The 18,583-nt window shown below is 39.4% G+C and overlaps 1 protein-coding gene across 1 annotated transcript in view; it reads right to left on the bottom strand.

Moving 5' to 3' along the window:
* Window positions 1-18,583, bottom strand: part of MDFIC2 (MyoD family inhibitor domain containing 2) — a 166,531-nt gene that overhangs the window by 57,966 nt on the left and 89,982 nt on the right. The window contains exon 4 of the mRNA XM_045290118.1: window positions 7,744-7,782. Within this exon, the coding sequence (XP_045146053.1) occupies window positions 7,744-7,782 (39 nt within the window). The remainder of the gene's footprint in view (window positions 1-7,743; window positions 7,783-18,583) is intronic.

Raw genomic sequence — 18,583 nt, 5'->3', positions numbered from 1 at the left:
AGAGGAAAGTTGTATGTTTCCTCATTACTACATCACACCCTGACTTGCTCATCACCTCCCTGAGACCCTTCTGCAAGGGGATCTCTAGTGGCCTACAAATGGGCTTTGGGAACCCATGTTTAATACTTAAATTACACCAGAAAGTACTTTGCCAAAGTAAGGGCAGATATTAACTCAAACTCTTTTATAATCCCAAAGTCAATTATACTTTTGACTATGAACCATTAAGTCTTCTTTCTGTACAGAAGAATGAATTAGCAAGGGAAGCCAAAGGGAAAATCGCCAAGTCCAAAGAACAAATGAGACTCTATGAGAGAATAAACATTTGTTATCCATGGTCCCCAAAACAATATACATTCACCTTGTTGGAATAATCTTTACCTCCGTTGTCATGGAATCTAAGCATTAATGCCTTTGTCTTATATTGTCGCCACAAAAGAGTGGTTGCATGAATACAGTAGACGTTCAACAAATGTATCCTAATCATGAGGATAAAGGGCAAAGATGAGATACTCTCTGCGTTTTTATACCTTATAATAATAGTGGTAATAATAGCTACTTTGTATGTCCAAAGCCGCTTAAAAGCATTAACATTTCACATGGCACACATCCTCAAAGAGCAGATCAATATTTATTCTTCCAAGTGTGTCGAGTCTACGGTTGGGGCACTTTGAGGTGAAATTGTCACCCTGCTGGTGTCAGCTTCAGAAGTTGGAAATCACAGCCCCCAGTTCATCGTGTCGGAATAATAAAATGACCCTCGCCAGTGGAACATATTCATTAGTGGTTAAGGAGGAGCAGAGTGGAAGGAATAGACAATAAGGATCAGGGAGTTTACAATGCTAAATAGCAGGCTGAGGAACAGGACTATTATCTGGTGTCACATCAGTTCTCAAAGGGAAAAAGACACACATACACACACGCCGCCACAAGCCTGTCAATCACTTAAGACGAGCATTTATTTTTGAGACTCGAGGTCCAAGAAGTTTCACGATATTGCCATTAATTGGTTGGGATAAAGGAAAATAGTGGAGCATTATTTTGCCCCCTTCTCTCTCACTGATTAAGAAGTACAATCTTGATTAGTACCTAATCAGGAAAGGACTCTCAAAGGTTTAGATAGCAGTGTGTCTAAATATACTACAGTAAACCCCAGGGCTTGTTATCGATAGGTGCCCTCTGGTGAGTTCCTACTCACAGAGACTCTTGTACAACATAACGAAGTCCTGCCCAGCCCCATGCCTCCCTCAAAATTGTGGTTACAATAGAGCTCATTGTCACAACCACTGTGCCATTGAGGATTTTCCTCTTTTTTACTGAGACCTTTCTTTGGGGACTGAGCCCTCCTGATAATATGCCCAAAGTACTTACGATGAAGTCTTCCTTCTAAAGAGCATCCTGACTATACTTCTTAGAAGTCAGATTTGTTAGTTCTTCTATAAGTCCATGGTATATTTAATAATCTTTGCTAACACTATTGAAAATTCATATATATGAGGGGGCATCCCCCCCAAACCAGAATTATTTTCAAATCTATGTATTTAAAATTTTTAAAATAAAACAACCGTATCACCTTCAAAATACTCTCCATTACACTAAATACATTTGTCAAATCTGTGATTCCATTCTTGGAAATATTTTTCAAGTTCATCTGTTTGGGTGGCTGACAGCACCTCCCTCGTTTTTCTCCATGCCTTCTACATGGTCAAATTGCTGTCCTTTCATGTCCCTCTTCATTTACGGAAACAAGAAGAAGTCGCACAGAGCAAGATCAGATGAGTAAGGTGTTTTTTGCCAAAAATGGTGCACCGAAATGGCTGCATGAGCAGATGCATTGTAGTGGTGGCAAATCAGGAATTGTTGTCACGTACTGTTAGGCAATCTTCTCAGAACCTCTAAACAGGAAGCTTGATGAACAGTCTGACCTGGTTGAATGCACTGCAAGTCGACATTTTCTTCAGTTTGGGAAGTTGAGGGATGTCCGGAACAAGGTTTATCATCAATCAACATTTCACCTGTTTTGAAATGAGAAAACCACTCATACGTTTGAGTTTTCCCCATAGCACTGGACTTGTAAGCTCTCTTCAACATCACAACAGTTTCTGAGACATTTTCCCTGAGCAGGAAAACAAAATTCCATAGCTGCACACTGTTCTTTTAATCTGGCATCACAAAAAACGAGGTTCAAGCAAAACTGCTTTTATGAAAAAATTCACTGTGACAAGAGAGATCCTTCCCGGATGATGTCGCTGGGTGCACTAACTCAGAGGGAGTTTCTCAAGGCTTGCCTAGTGGGGAACATGCATACTAAGATGGTTCTACCCAGCAGAGATTTTTCTTGTTTTTCTGGGGGTGGTACCTCCTCACATGCCAAGAAATTTGGAAGACGGCTACCTGGCCAACTATGTGGAAGAAATCCACCTTTGTACCCATTCCAAAGAAAGGTAACCCAACAGAATGTTCAAATTTTATAGAGCAATATCATTGATATTAAATGCAGGCAAAATTTGCTGGAGATCATTCAATAATGGTTGCTATAGTACATTGACAGTTGCCAGAAATGCAGGCAGGATTCAAAAGAGGATGTGGCACAAGGGAATCGTTGTGGTTGTCCAAGGTAGCTTGGCTGATAACAAAGAGTACCAGAAAGATGTCTACTGGTTTTCCATTGACTCTGCAAAGGCAGTTCACCGTGTGGTCGTGACACACTCTGGATAGACTTGCGAAGAACTGCAGCCCCGGGGTGTGTCACTGCGCTCATGCAGAAGCTGTACATGGACCAAAAGTCAGGTGTGCAAACCGAATAAGGGAATCGGACACGTTTTAAAATCAGGGAGGGAGTGTGTCAGGGTTGTATCTTCCCGCCATACTTATTCAATCTGTATGTTGAGCGAATAATCAGAGAAGCTGGATTATATCCAGAATACAGCATCAGGATGAGAGGAAGACTTATTAACAACCTGCAAAGTTCAGACACAACCTTGCTTGCTGAAGGTGAGGCAGATTTGAAGCACTTGCCGATGAAGATCAAGGGCTGCAGCCCTGAATGTGGATTGCAATTACGTGTGAAGAAAACCCAAGTCCTCACACCTGGACCAATAGGTAACATGATGATAAATGGAGGAATGATTGAACTTGTCAAGGATTTTTCTTACTTGGGTTCACAGTCAATGCTCATGGGAGCAAGCCATGAAGAGATCAAAAGATGCGTTGCACGGAGTAAATCTGCTGCACAAGGCCTCTTTAAAGTGTGCCTGAAACAAGCCAAGTTTACTTCCCATCGCTACATCTACATGTGCAAGTAGGGCACAGAGTAAGGAAAGACAGAAGAAGAATCAATGCATTTGAATTATGGTGCTGGTGAAGACTATTAAATGACCATTAACTGATAGAACAATGAACTTGTCGGTCTTGGCAGACATAGAGCTAGAAGGCTACTTAGAAGAAAGGACAGACGTACTTTTTATCATGTAATTCGGACATGCTATCCGGAGAGATCAGTCCCTAGAAAAGGGGCAGCAGAAAGGGTGAGACAGGCAGCACAGCGACTGCAAAGCCGGGCTTGAACACAACAGATGTGCGGATGGTGTAGGCCGGGAAATGTTGTTCTGTCGTACATAAATGGCTTAACTGCAGCTGCATATGGTGCCAGTCTCTTCGCTTTTCTCTGCCAACAACATTAATTTGTTGGTGTCTATGGAATTATTATTGTTTAAAGGATGCGAACCAAGTAAGTGTGAGGCCTTCATTTTAACTAGTGAGTCAGTATTTTCAGTTTTGTTATTCAAATACTAGTTAGCAAGTGATTTTAATTAGATGAGTAAAGAGATTGGAGTCATGTCCAATGAAGCCATTTCAGACCAAGAGTCGCTATGAGTAGGGTATTGAAAAGTACTTACAATGAATGATTTGTGATTGGAAATGAGTCACTTTCTCTTTTGCTAAGTATTCTAGAGACTTGAAAAATGAGAGAGTGTGCTGCAAATGTATTCATTCCTCAAATGTTTCCTGAACATTTATTATGTTCCAGGGACTCTAGTGGAGATAGGGACAAAAGTTAGCAGTACTGACAAGACATCATTGGTTAATCAATGATGGCGAAGCTTTGCTTCCCATACTTTGGACATGCTATGGAGGCCAGTGCCTGGAAAAGAACATTGTGCTGGGTAGAGTAGGGGGACAGCGAAAAAGAGGAAGTTCTTGTATCTAATTTGTGGCAAGTATGAGTTTTAGAGATCCTTTGAGATCTGATCATAGACAGCTTTTCTATTTCCTCCCTGGTTTCTTCCTTGCTTGCTTTGATTCAGGCAAACATCTTTATTAGGCCCTGGGCTTTCTGGCTTGTTGCTTTAGATTTTGCTCAAATTCTTTCCACCTGGTGAGATCTTGTCTACACTCTTGCCAATTCCTCTTTTAAGCCTGCATGTGGAATCCCTTTGCCTGAAGAAGTCCCAAATTTTACTGTTTTTGTGGATCTGGAGCGCAGGTAGGGCATCACGATTTTAATAACTACTCAGATGACTCTAATGTGGAGGCCGAGTTGAGGATTCTACTGGTATTTGCCCATGATGTCATCTTACTGTGAAAGTTCTCAGTTTCTACATGTGTCTTTCCATCCCCTATCACAGACGTTTCTTCCTCTTAATCATCATCCTGTGCACTAGTGGTTTAGAGCCGTGCTTCTTTTGATACACCTTGCTTTTTCTTCAAACATTACACCCCTTTCTTTCGTATTTTCAACCTCATCCTCCCAACACTCTCCTCCTGTATGCAAGCTTAGTTGTACCCGAGTCTAACATTCTGATACTAGTTTTCCCAGAAGCAAATCCCTCTGAAGAGTCCTTAACACCTGGCACTGCATTATCCACTCATGCTTTACTCCCTCACAGTTGGCTTCGGTCCCACTCAACTGAGACTGAACTTCCAAAGCCCATGTGAGAAAACATGCTAGACACTTAATACATCTTTGTTGACTGGCTGAGTACATGAATGGTCTTTCCTCTGTTCCACTATTCTGTCATACATGATTAGTCAGCTGCATGGCTTTGTCCTCCTCTCCTAAATTGTAAAGTCCTAGGGTGGGGAGCAGGTGGTTTTGGCACAGTCCAGTGTTTCTTCTCCGGGCTCTGTGCTGGTCACGTTTTAGTTATTGTAGCGCAATGTTTAAGGGTTTGGGTGACAGACAAAGCTAGAATTCAAACAGGTGCCTTACACTTCCTATGACCTCACTAAGGCTTCTTTCTTTATCCATACCAAGAAGATAACAGGGGCCATATCAAAATTGATGTGATAGCGAAATGCAATTTGCAAAGACTACAATTGCTCAGTGAATCTTAGCCGTTTGTAACATTCCAGTAGATGGAAACTCCCCATGGACAGTGATCATGCCACTTTTTCTTTATTCTGCCTTCAAAATCGGCACAGTGCTTGATACTGTGTGCTCAGAAAATATTTACTTGTGAAAGAATGAGTGAATGCATCATTCCCTTTCTCTTACAGGATGATACAACCCAGGGCATTAAATTGAGCTCTTTCCTTGTTTTCTCTTGCAGTTCCATTTATGCCCCAATGATTGATTTTAGACCCAATTTCTTCAAGTAGCTCCTTCATGGGTATGGCTGTCACCACCAAACTGGGAGAAGATTCAGCCCCTCAGGCTCTCCACACTCAACCTCTCAGTCACCACTTGCCTAAAGACATCACTTTGATACCTTAAATTCCTTAGAGTAAAAGAATAACTACCCCCACCCCATCCCCAAACCCTTTCACTGTTCATCAAAAGGTCAACAATTCAAGCTGGAGGGAAACACGTGGCAGTCTGCCCACATACAGGTTGCAGCTTTACTCTATCTTCTAGGGTCGCTAAGAATCAACATCAACAGCAACACACATAAACATCCAGGCAGCTCTGCCTGCCTTTTTATTAACTCTAAGATAATCTCATCTGAAAAGTGTTATTCTTCATAATACGTAGCTCAATAGATTAGGCACCTGCCTCATTGACAATCATAAACAATAATAATATTAATTTTAAGTCCGTATTCTTTATCCTTCCAATAACCTCACCCCTATTTTCATTTAAAAACTTTCTTTTTTATGTAAATATTTCTTTATTAAGCAAACAATAAAGACATTTCCATTGTGGGGTGGAAAAAAGCTCAAGTAATACAAAAGTGTAAAAGTGTATGCTCACTAGTCTCCCCTCAGTACGACCTACACCATTCTAACTACTCTCGACTATTATTTGTTTGGGGTAAATTTTCCCAGACCTTTTCCGCATATTTTTGAACAAATGCACATATGGTTTTTAAGTAATATAAGAGAAGTCATGCTGTATTTATTATGCTATAAAGCAAATGGTTGCTGTCATTTCTATGCCAACTCACAACAACCCTGTAGGACAGAGTAGAACTACCCAGTAGGTTTCCCAAAGCTGTTACCTCCAGGGAAGCAGACTGCCACCCCTTTCTCCTGCAGGGAAGCTGGTGGGTTTGAACCAACAATTGTTCAATTAGCAGTGGAACCTTGAATCACTGGGCTCTTTTAAAATTTATTCTAGGTGTTCAATGAATATTAATGTGAAATTGGGTTCACCCCTTATTCAACAATGTCATATGCAAGCAAAAGCTAAGCAGTGGAAAAGGAACACCAAAGACATTCAATGCCTTTAAAACATAGTGTCAGAGACGAATATTGAATGTACCAGGGAAGACCAGAAGAATGCATAAATCTGTTTTGGAAGTGCCACCAGTGTGCTCCTTAGAAGGGATTATGGTAAGACTTTGTTTCATGCACTTTGAACATGTTAACAGAAGGAATCAGTCCAGGGAAAATATCATCATGCTTGGTAAAGTAGAAGGCCAGTGAGAAAAAGAGGAATAGCCTCATTGAAGACCCTTTGGATTGACAAAATGACGACAATGTGAGTTCAAACACAGCAATGATTGTGAGACCAGTACAAGGTGGGGCAATATTGCATTCTGTTGTACATAGTGTCACTACACGTCAGACCCACTCAATGGCATGTAACAATAACGGCGTTAAAAAATGTCTTAGAATTGCACCTATAACACTGCTTAACACTATAAAATTGCTGCATAGGATGCCTTAGGACAAATGTACTATGATATATTTAGGAAAATTTTATTAAGAATATTTAAAAGCTACTATGTTAATTTCCCTTCCCAGCCATACTTACAGAATTTTAACCAAATGTAAAACACATATAGAATTTCTGCCTTGGCTTGTTTTATGGGAATGCTTTTCCTATTCCTTATAGCAAAATCTCTACCTATTCTCCAAAATGAAACTCATATTTTAAGTTAAACATAGAGTCCTCTATCCTAACTCATGAATCAGACTATCTTTCATATTACTTACTCTTACTCTTTAGCCCCAATTCTTTGAGACCAGAGACTGAGATTTTTGTACTTATATCGACCTAAATGTATGTCTTATTATATTATAGATACTAAGCTCATCATTGCATAAATGATAAATGATTTAAAATTTTTCATTACCTAACATGTGTACAAATATATTACAGATGCCATTAAAGTTAAATAGAAAGAAGAAAAGAAAGTCTCAATGTACCTTGAAGAATGTCAGTATTGATTTGATATTTCAGTACTATTGCAGTCCTGTTGCGGGCCTAGACAAAGATGGAGTTCCTGCCTTATGTCGGGTTCAACATGCCATCACCTAATGTTGAGGAAGCCATCATAAAAAAGGGGCTGAACTTACCAGGATCTCCAAGAGGATTTCGAATTGAGCTGGATAATCCTAACCAAAGGAAAAGAGAGTTGGTTAAGCATGTATCTTTTAAAAAAAAAATCATTTTATATTTTTCTTTGTCCAGGATCCCTCCCTCTCCATTTCCCTCCCCAAAGAACCCCATTTTGCCAGGCTCCACACACAGATCTTCCATTTTGTAGCCACCGCGGATTGCTCTGGGGGTAGTTGTTAGAATTAGTTAGTTCCAAATCTGAGTTTTGCCTGCAGCGTGGTGTTAACATGCAAGAATGAGGATTTCTCTCTTCCTCTAGCAAGGTGTATGGACTCCCAGTGTAGTGGAATTGATTAACACATTTGGCTACTAACTAAAAGATTGGGGCTCAAATCCAACTAGAAGTGTCTCTGAAGACAGGCCTAAATATAAATACCTGAAAAACCAGTCATTGAAAGTCAATGGCACCCAGTTCCACTCTGACACACATGGGGTCCCCGTGAGTTAGAATTCACTCAACAGGGACTATTTCTGCCGAGATGTAAAAACGATGTGAACTTGAGCTGAGAGAGGTCATTTTTCCTGCCAGGAATAAGGAGTCTTTCTAAGAATAAAGCCAGAACATGGGGCCAATGACAGTTAAGAAAAGAATGTAAAAGTAAGGTGCTGAATTTATTATTTGGGGGTCTGGATTTAGTCACCCCATCAAGCCTGTCTACTCTTGAGTGTACTGGATATAGGAGTCTAAAAATCCCCTTGCCTATGAGAGTTAAATTTCGATGACCAATAATGAAAAGGGGAGTTAAAGCATGTGGCTGCTCACCAAAAGGTTAGCAGTTCAAGTTCCCCAGGTGCTCCATGAGCATGGGAGGAAGAGGCCATCCGCTTCCATTAAGATCACAGTGGTGGAAACCCTATGGGGCAGTTCTATGTTGTTCTATGAACTTGACCGCAGTAGGTTTTGTTGATTTGTTTGTTTGTTGTTGTTTTTTTTTTTTGCGAATGGAAAGAGACTCACAAATTATATAGCAGGTTTAATTAATTACAAATATTTTTCTGATTGCACTTTCTTCTCATTTCTTGTTAAAGGAGTTATATTAAAGAAATTCTCTAAATCTATTTCTTCCCTTCCACTCACTCAAAACTCACTGGCATGGAGTTCATTTTAGCTCATTGCGACCCCGTGAGACCCAACAGGATCCTGTGGACTTCTGAGATCATAAAGCTTTATTCTCACAATATTTGCAAAGTAGAAGTGTTCTATTTGGTGAAGTTTTGTCAAAAATAAAAGAGATAAACCTTACAGGATTAAAAACTGAAGCTCGAACTTATACTAAAATTACTGTTAAGGAACAAAAGAATGGAAATGTTGAACTGGTCCTCCATAAATCCTATCAATTTGTGACAGAAAAGGAGATGGAGGATATATTTGTTGAGTACATACTCAATGAACTGATCTCATGGAATTTACCCTTGTTAGGCTGATGTAAAATATATATTTTAAAGTCCAAATGATTTTCAGAGTTATATTATTGTCCAAGGTGTAGTGAAGGAGGGCCTGGATGTAGCTAGAGGTTGACTGATCAACCCTCTCTCACCACCGTCCAGGACACCATGTACTTAGATTGCCTGGTCTCTTGGTTCGCCATTGTCAGAGCACATTTCTAACTCTAGTCAACGTTTTGAAGTTTGTAGTCTGGTTAGTCCATCGTTATTGTCTTTTGGGAAAAGCAAACCAAACACTTTTCAAGGAAAGGGAAAGAATAAGGGATAGATTTGTAGACACAGATTTTAGTCCTATTCTTTGCACCAAAGGGACCTGTAACTGTGTGACTTTTCTAAATCTTCTCAGTTTCCTTCTCTGTGAAGCAAAAGGCCCAAGAATGGGTCATCTCTCAGATTTATTTTAGCACTCCTTTCCCCATTAGATACGTAACCTCGAATTTCTCCTCTTAGACATCATGTCACGCTGTCTTATGAGGCCATTCCCAAGTGCAGTGTCTGGCAGATAGCAAATGATTTATCTATGTTTATTGCATAAATGAATGTGGGGTGAAATTTGTTCAGATCTGGTTACAAATTACTAATTTTTTTTGTTTTCATTTCTCACGCCCAAATGAGCGATTTCTAAAATTGCAAAAACAACTAAATGACAACCCCCCTAACTCCACTAACATTGAAAAAAACCTCCCTTCCATCGAATGGACTCAAACTCATAGCGCACCTGTAGAACAGGGTAGAACTGCCCTATGCATTTCTTCAACTGTAACTTTGTGGAAGTCGAAAGCCCCTGTCTTTCTCCCCTAGAGCAGCTAGTGGTTTTGAACTGCCAAACTTGCAGTTAACAGCCCAGTTGGCAATTGCTATGCCACTAAGGGCTCTCTAATTCCATTATCAGAGGTTTAAAAAAGTGAATGATAAATTTGAATATTGTATTAAAATGTTTTGAATATCAGCGTTGATTGTAAAGAGACCATTCATTTAATTCAAAGCAAAAAAGTTAACTCAAATTTTTAAATAGGAGATATCTCTTAAAGGGTAAAATGGTCATTTTTGATGGCCATTCCAATTCATTTGTTAAGCTTGGTAATTGATACATAGAAGTCCTGGTGGAGTAGTTGGGCGGCTCATCTCCTGGTCAGCAGATCCAAACCACCCGTGGCTTCCTGGGACAAACATGAGGCTGTGTGCTTCTATAGCCACGGACACCCACAGGGGCAGTTCTCCTGTGTCCTATAGGGTGAGTGGACACGACGGCGGTGAGTTTGAGCTGTGAACTGAGACATGCTTGAAGGTGCAGTGGGTGAGGCACTGGCTGCTAACTGCAAGATGGGCAGTTCAAAGCAACCCACTATTCCTCTGGAGCCAGATAAGGCTGTCGCTTCTCTGCTCCCGTAGACTTCCATTCTCAGCTACCGCCAGGAGCAGTTCTATCCTATGGGCGTGCTCTGAGTCGGAGTGCACTTGATAGCAATGAGTTTCATTTTTCAGGTTTTAATTGAGACATCAGGGCAGACCTGTGGTATGAAAAAGGCATTCCCAAATCGGCTTTTCCTGTATTATATCGTCCTGGGAAAGAAAAGCAGTAGCTGAGCCAGAAGCAAGCAAGATAACAACCAAAAAAAATTAAAAAGAGAGAGAGAGAGAGACTGTGGCCAAAGCAACAGAATTACTTAAAAACATTTTTAAAAAATCTTATTCACTTGTGTTTGTGAAGATATAACTTTTTTTGTCTTTGTTTAGACATTGGACAATAAAAAATCACAAGAGCATATATTTTTGACATGCTATTTTTTTTGGTATTCTTTGGAATTTGGACCCTAATTAAAAAATATGTGTTTCCTAGCCCTTCTTACTGTGAAAATCCTTGGCAATATAAACAGATGCAATGGTTGGCTTTTAATTCTGACACCAGACTGTCTGAAATAATAGCTCTAAGAAAGTGTGAATTCTTCATTCCTCAAGCTTCAATTACAAGTACTTAATTTGTTTTCTTTCCATTACTGATTATAGTCCCAGTCTGGCTTGTTTGTCAGCTGGCTAAACACAGTACACCTTAGAAGTCCATCTTTTTGAAAAGTTTATTCTACATCACGAGAGAAACAAGCTACACTTTCGGGTTATTTTTATACTCCACTGTAATTGAACAATGAAGATATTAAATAGTCTTTTGAAAATTTTAGTGAACTAGGCCTGTAAAATGACAGAATTAGGAATCCCTGATAAACAGTTTGGTGACAGTGAATATTTCCCATAAAAGTTGATTCATGATTTGAAAGAGGAGCCAAGTTAATAGCTTACTAGTTCATCTGCACCTTTCAAGGCCGAAGATTATTCTTCACTTTTTGTGTCCACCCTTTTTTTTTTTTTATAACACTTCATAACCTAGTTTCTGTCACAACGTTTCTAGCCATGGGTTGACTGTGATGATCCTGTCTTCTCAGTTTGGATGAGGTACCACATATGTTGCATTAGCCAGAAAAACACCATCAGCTGTGGAGTGGGATATTTTGGAATAATTGCTTTCCGTAAGTTCGATCTTTGTAGATTCTGTCATAATTCTATTTTTAAAACTCTACTACATCAAAGTGTGTCTTTATATTTTATGCTCAATGAAAAATCAAAGAAAAGCAAATTCTTGTTGGAACACATGATAAACATAATGTAAGAAAATCCTAGGCTTTTCCCCCAATTGGTTGCTTTCCAAGCTTCCCTGTATTTGCACATTTACATTTTCAGATGTTTCCACCAATGATTTTGGAGTCAAAGACTAAAGCTATCATTGGGGCATTTGTGAAAATGATGCGATGGACGGTTATGGTAACGGGGAATGAGATAATGATTGTTAAGCTCTTTATCGCTACTATCATAATCCTCACAACATTTTGAAAAGGCTCTATTATTGTTATTGTTATCATGTCCATTGAAGAGGAGAGGAAGCTGACACTCGGTTAGGCTAAGAAACTTACACATGCACAGATCCAAGAAAGAGTGGAGGCTAGGATAGCGCTCTCTAAGAGCTAGAATTTTCTGTTGTCGTCTCTGCATTAAGCATTACAGTGAACCTACCTAATGCTTTATGCCCGTGATCCTGGTTAATTCTTCTAGTGGTACAAGGGTTCAGTGCTTAGCTGTTAATGACAAGGTTGATTTTGAACTCCATCATAACATTTGTGTAGAGCTTGAGAATTTATTACTCAGTCTAGTAGAAAGTACCAGTACAACTCTCACCTTGCGGGGATTTAATAATCGATCCCAGGTACCAGAACAACCTGAGGTTGTTTCCTGTTGAGGACAATGACAGGGCTGTTCTTGACATATTTCTAAGTGACGAAAAGGAATCTAGGGAGAGGCATACAAGATATTTCTCTAAAATCAGATCTGGAGTTTAGGCTATCTAGTTTGTATTCTTAATCTTCACTTCCATGAGCTTTCATTTAATTAATTTACCTCAATTGATTTTTTCTTCTTCTTCCAAAATCAGGCTCTTTATTTCTCAATTGTCACTACGGGGATAAAAGGGTCACCTTGTGCTTCAGGCCCATTGTGAAGTGTGAGAGGAAAGGCAGGTGGGGAAAAGACAGGAGAAGGCTACACCCAATGACTGCTCTTCCTTATGGAGAGCAGACCCGGCCGCAGACAGAATCTGGTTGGTCTTGGCGTCGTGGATGGAGAAGAGGAAGGGGGGGTTGGCACACAACAGCTGCCTCTGTGCCTTCCTCATGGATCTCCACAAAAGCTTTGTGCACAAGCTTGGACAGATGCAGGCTTCTCCTGGACGATATTCCGGAAATCGGCCTTGCCCTGGTCAAAGGCCTCAGGCATGCCCAGACTGCGAAGGATTTCTCCACGTCCTAACGCTCCTCCGCCCCGAATCTAGGAAGGAAGACGTCTATCTCTTCCTCCTCCTCCGGGTCTGGCCTTGTCCACTCTGTCAATTTCTCATAAGTAAGATCTTCCTCCAACGTGCTCCAATCAGCGTCTTCATCTGGAAGCATGATGATCGCATTCGGCTCTTTCTTGACATTGGGAAGCACGAGAATTTGGGTGAATTTTTCTCCCAGGTAGGTCATTTAAAAAGTAGATTTCTTGAACATCATTTGCACAAGCTTTTCCTCCTTGCTGATTTTTAAAAAGTCTTTCCTTGGTGTGCTTTTTGTTCAACTGATGGTTCCAGGTTCCTTTGAAGTAGATGGCGTTGACCAGAAGAAGCAGGTTAGTTCTTGAATCAACTGTATCTGGACACGGACACTCTGTAATTTTATCTTCTGTCTTCTTGGCTACCCAGGTGTTGATATGTTTCCTGAACTCCTCTAAAATCAAGGAGCCCTGATAGCACAGCGGGTTACACAATCGCAAAATCAGCGGTTCGAAACCATCAATCACTCCACAGGAGGATGAGAATTTCTACTCCCATAAAGATTCACGGTGTCAGAAACCCACAGTGGGAGTTCTACCCTGTCCTGCAAGGTAAGACAGAATCTACTTCAGAGCATTGGAGTTTTCAGGTTTGTCATGATAATACATCTTCAGGCATCGTGGAGAAAACACAAACCCTTTTGATCTTTTTGCAAAAATAAAACTATTTCCCTCTCTTTTTATATTTTTACTTTTTTCTATGTGTAGAAAATTTGTTTGTATGGGACTGAACTTTTGAAAATATTTAAAATCAGTGTCCTTTGGGATCTGTGAGCCGATTTTGAAGCCATAGCTTGGACAATCATGAAAGCCTTCTAAGTGGTTTCCTGTTTTTCTTGGTCTCAGTTGCAACCCTTGCCAACACTTCCCTTTCTGCTGCATTAGTAATGTGAAATGAAATTCCTTGTGCCCATTCTATCTGTTAAATTGTTTCCATTTTAACTTGAGAAAAATGTATTGACGTTCATGTGTTTGGCATGGAAAATGTGTGTATCTATCGAAGATAGCAACTTGTCTGTTGGAATTACAGTGCATTATGTATAATGCTGCATTTAGCTGTGCACGTACATTTCCTGGAATCTTATTGTGTCAAAGCTTGGAAAGTTTACACAAGCATTGGTAATCTAATTTTTGTCTGGTGGGTGGCTGTGGAAATATGGAGTATTTGAAATAGCAAATGTCTTAGCCATATGTAGCAGGGGTGTCTAGTCAGGTGGGTAAAATGCATCCATTAAAAAGGCGCTTTAAAAATATTTCTGCAGACCTCACCTAAATATTAATTTTCCAAGAGCCAAGCAGAAAGATTGAGTAGTTATTGTGACATGGTTCTTAGCACCTCTCTGGATATTCTTTGTAGGGGTGCTCATTGGAAGGTGACAGAATCTGCTTTATCTTTCTCCTGCCTCTTAACGATAATCCTTCTCTAGACCATACTGCTTCTAGTGTCTTTTGTCCTTTGCAGACACGAGTCTTGGGCTCGTGAATATCTTGTTAAGGTCTGTTGAGGATTAGGGCTGGGACACACTTTTCTTGCTGAGTCTTTTTATTGGGGAGTTTTCAGCTGGTTTGTCTTGGCGGTCTTTGAAATGTCTTCCATCAAGCAATGGGTTTCATTTCTCTTTGTTTTTTTCAAAATTGGGGTTGTATTCTGCTCAACTGTTCTGGGATCTAGGTAACGAATTGTGTTATTTAAAAGGCGAGTGTGAAATTTTGCATACAGCAGCTGTACTGTGCTCTGTCTCTCAGAGTTGCTTAAATCCTACTGCTCTGCTGCTGAACTGTGATGTAGTTTTTTTGTCTCTTAGCTTTAACTGTATTTTAGCCATCCAGCAAAAGCCGTGTCTCTCAGCCTCAGCACTATTGTAATTTGGGCCTGGAATAGTCTTTGTTCTGTGGGCTGGCCTATGCATTGCGGGGTGTTTAGCAGCCACCCTGACTTCACCCTACAAGATGCCGATAGGAGACTTCCTCCCACCCAGTTGCAACAAGCAAATATGTCTCCAGGTATTCCTGATGTCCCTTGGGAGGTGAACTCACCCCTCTCCCCCCCAGCTGAGAACCACCGATCTAAAGCAACGTTGAAAATAGGATGGCATGATGTAAAAAGAATTTCCATAAAAAGCACTGAACTCAAGCAATGCAATGACAATACTGAGAGAGCTTTGTGTCCCGGAGGATACACGAAGACACTCTCTCACACATCCCTGGAGAAAATACTGTAATAATTATCTATAGTTTCTTCAACTGGGTAACAGTGGAGGTAAGGGTCATCTTTTAACTGCTTTGCTTCTGATCTGCTAATTATCTCCTCACCCTGTGATGCCTTTTATCTCCTCTCTAAGCAACTCGAGTCACAGAAGTAAGATTCTAATTCTTCCCTGACTTTCTACCTTAACTACTTTTCTACCTTCACCTCCCTGCTCTTCCATTTCTCCCACTGGGTTTCTTTGGCTCAAATGGGAACATGGAGCCTATTTAGGCCTTTAATTCATTTCACTACTGAATAGTACATTTGCTTCTGAGGAAGGATTCTAACACTCTTTCACCTCTACAATGCACTCCCAGGAACGAACGAATGTTTATCATAATAAGTGGAGACTATTCTTCCTGCAAAGAGAAGACGTTACTGACCAGAGCCATGTAGACTTTTTCATGTTCAACTGATTCTCAGTTTTTTCAAACTAGTTATTTAATGGCAATGACTGGCTTGTCAAAAGGGCATTAATCTGCTACTGAAGTATCCATTAACAAAGCATGTGAGGCATACGCATCTGATGGAGAATATCAAGAACGTTTGTTATTTCTCGTGTTTTGTAATGCTGTGAAAGGTGTGGAGGTATGCTAGCAAATCGATTTGATCAATCTATGGGATGTAAGAAAGAAGAGACAAGATTGACTGATGAATAAAATGAAACTGACGCAAACAGGCTGACAGGCAGCTGTAAGTCTCTTTAGGGCAAATGCAATTAACTTAGAATAATAGACTCAAATTCGATGGTTAGAAATGCATTTTTATTATAACAATCACAGGCTGAATCATTATGCTCTTCTGCATAAAATGGTACTTATAATTTGTGCATGTGTGTGCACGCATATATAAATACATATACATATGTCTCTGTATGTATGTATTCATGCCTCTCATATTCCTATGTGCTCTGTCTGCAATCTGGGTAGAAAAGGTGATTTTTAGAAGAAAACATTTGCAAAAGGAAATTCATTCATAAGGTGTCCTCCGGACTATAAATTTTGAATATTCTCCCAAATTGCATATCTACAAAACGGGCTCCTTCTCTGGTGCTGTTGGGCATAAAGGCAGCAAGGCCTGTCCCCGAACTGCTGCTCCTTTGGGGATTTAGACTTGCAATCAGGGATTTACAGATTTCATTCTGAAGAGGAGAAGTCATTACCAGGAACCTAAGCTCATTTCCTGTCCTTTAATAGCTATTTTAAATAATTCATTTAGAAAATACATTAACTATTTAGGGTACTTGCAATATGTCTCACTTGGCAATAAGGTGGCATTTTTCTGAAGAGTTCTCTCTCTCTCTCTTCCTCCCTATAAATTACTTCAAAGGAAGATGAGTATTAGGGAGAGAAAGAATCAAATAAATTTTTGGTGATATAAAATCACTAAATAATAAGATAATTTTATTTAAAATCACTAGATAATATTTCCTCCTATCATTGCATGAGGGACAACAACTTAAAACTTCAACAGAATATTAGAAAAGTCTTTTAAAGGCTTCTTGGAGAGAATCAAAAACAAACAAACAAATGAACAATACTATTTGACACTTGGAAAATTACAAGCTGAATGGGCATATGATTAAGAAATGATATATGATCTGCTGCCTTTTAAAATAGATTTGTTAATAGTCAAAATTTTAAATAGTTTAATTCCATACTACTTTCTTAATATCGATGCCAACCTTAACTAGTAATTGGACAAGGACAAATGATTATATATCACTCTACAATTTCCACAAAGTATTCAGAATACAGAGCCTTGCATAACTCTTTGCAAACTGCTTTATATATATATATATATATTTTTTTTTCAAATGCAAAATAAAGTTCCCTGCATTATGTAATTGCTATTCCTCAAAAGGACATCATGAAGGAGGACAATTCAAAATGGACTCATCCTGTCATGCTCTCATTTTGTTAATGTCTACTGACGGTGTTAAGAGGAATCTTTGGAGCAGAGCGGCTGCCATTGCCAATTGAGGACACTGGCTTTGTTATTAGCATCGGCTTGTTACATCATCCCCTTGCTCTTCTTGCCTGCTTTGTTCTTTTGATATGGCAGGGAACTGAAATTGACAACAGCCTACATTTATATAACAATAACTCGCATTGTTAAATATATATGTGTAGATAGACAGGTAGATAGTTCTTTTATTCCCCAAAGATATCAAAGTTCAATACACACCAGGAAAAAACCACGGAAATATGCAGATGCTTCTGGGGTGAACCATAGCAACTATTTAAAAGCATAAAGTATTGACAGCCTTGAGATCCTTAGAGTAGTTCATAGTCATTTTTAATTTTTGATATTTTTACCCATTTCAGAAATTTTCTGTGTTTTTTTTCCCCCTGTGAAAAGAAGGAATAAAGGTCACACTTGGTTACTTGCATGAGAAACCAGAAGCCATTTAGGAAAGTTAACTGAGAATATAATGCCTCAATCAGAGGTCTTGGAAAACACTGCTGTTGTGAGCATGAGGTCAAGGGGCCACCTTGTAGCTTAGCATTGTAACATGTACTGCATTTATGAAAACAATAGAGAAATATAGAGTCTGATATCTGATGAGTGGATGGGGTCACTATAAACAGGATTATCTCAGTCTGCAATATATGTACACCCACAATGGGGCTTTATAAAGTTCATGGAGAAATTCCAAGCTGTTTTAATTCCATTTGTCTGTGAATTCTTTGAAGCCCTCTCATACATACATACATACATACATACATACATACATACATACATACTCACACTGTTACACCTGCAAAAGCCAGAACCTGTATAAGTATTGCAAATAGAGTTCCGATTCATACATGGGTTTATTCCAAACAAAGCATATTTAAACCTTTCTCTGGTCAGTGGATGGCTGCAGGCAGGTTCTTTCATTTGTACATTTGCAGGGTGTAATACTTAAGAAAAAAGTTCAATCAAATTAGTGGCTTTACATGGGCTCTACTGGGCCACATTCAAAACAGAGAGGTCAGCTCAGAAAGTTAAGAGGTTTGTCTATTGAGATTTCAAAGTGTTAATCTTTAGAGATTTTCTCAAAGGACACAGGACTATTGTGTTAGGGAGGGTTCTCTAGGGAAACAAAAATTATGATTATATATGTGTATATACATATACACATACATACATATATATATACATACATGTATATATATATATATATATATATATATATATATATA

Source organism: Echinops telfairi, unplaced genomic scaffold (genome assembly GCF_000313985.2).
Source record: "Echinops telfairi isolate 266 unplaced genomic scaffold, ASM31398v2 ScPeMD7_31;HRSCAF=116, whole genome shotgun sequence".
Lineage (NCBI taxonomy): Eukaryota > Metazoa > Chordata > Mammalia > Afrosoricida > Tenrecidae > Echinops > Echinops telfairi.
This window is presented reverse-complemented; position numbering and strand designations above follow the sequence as displayed.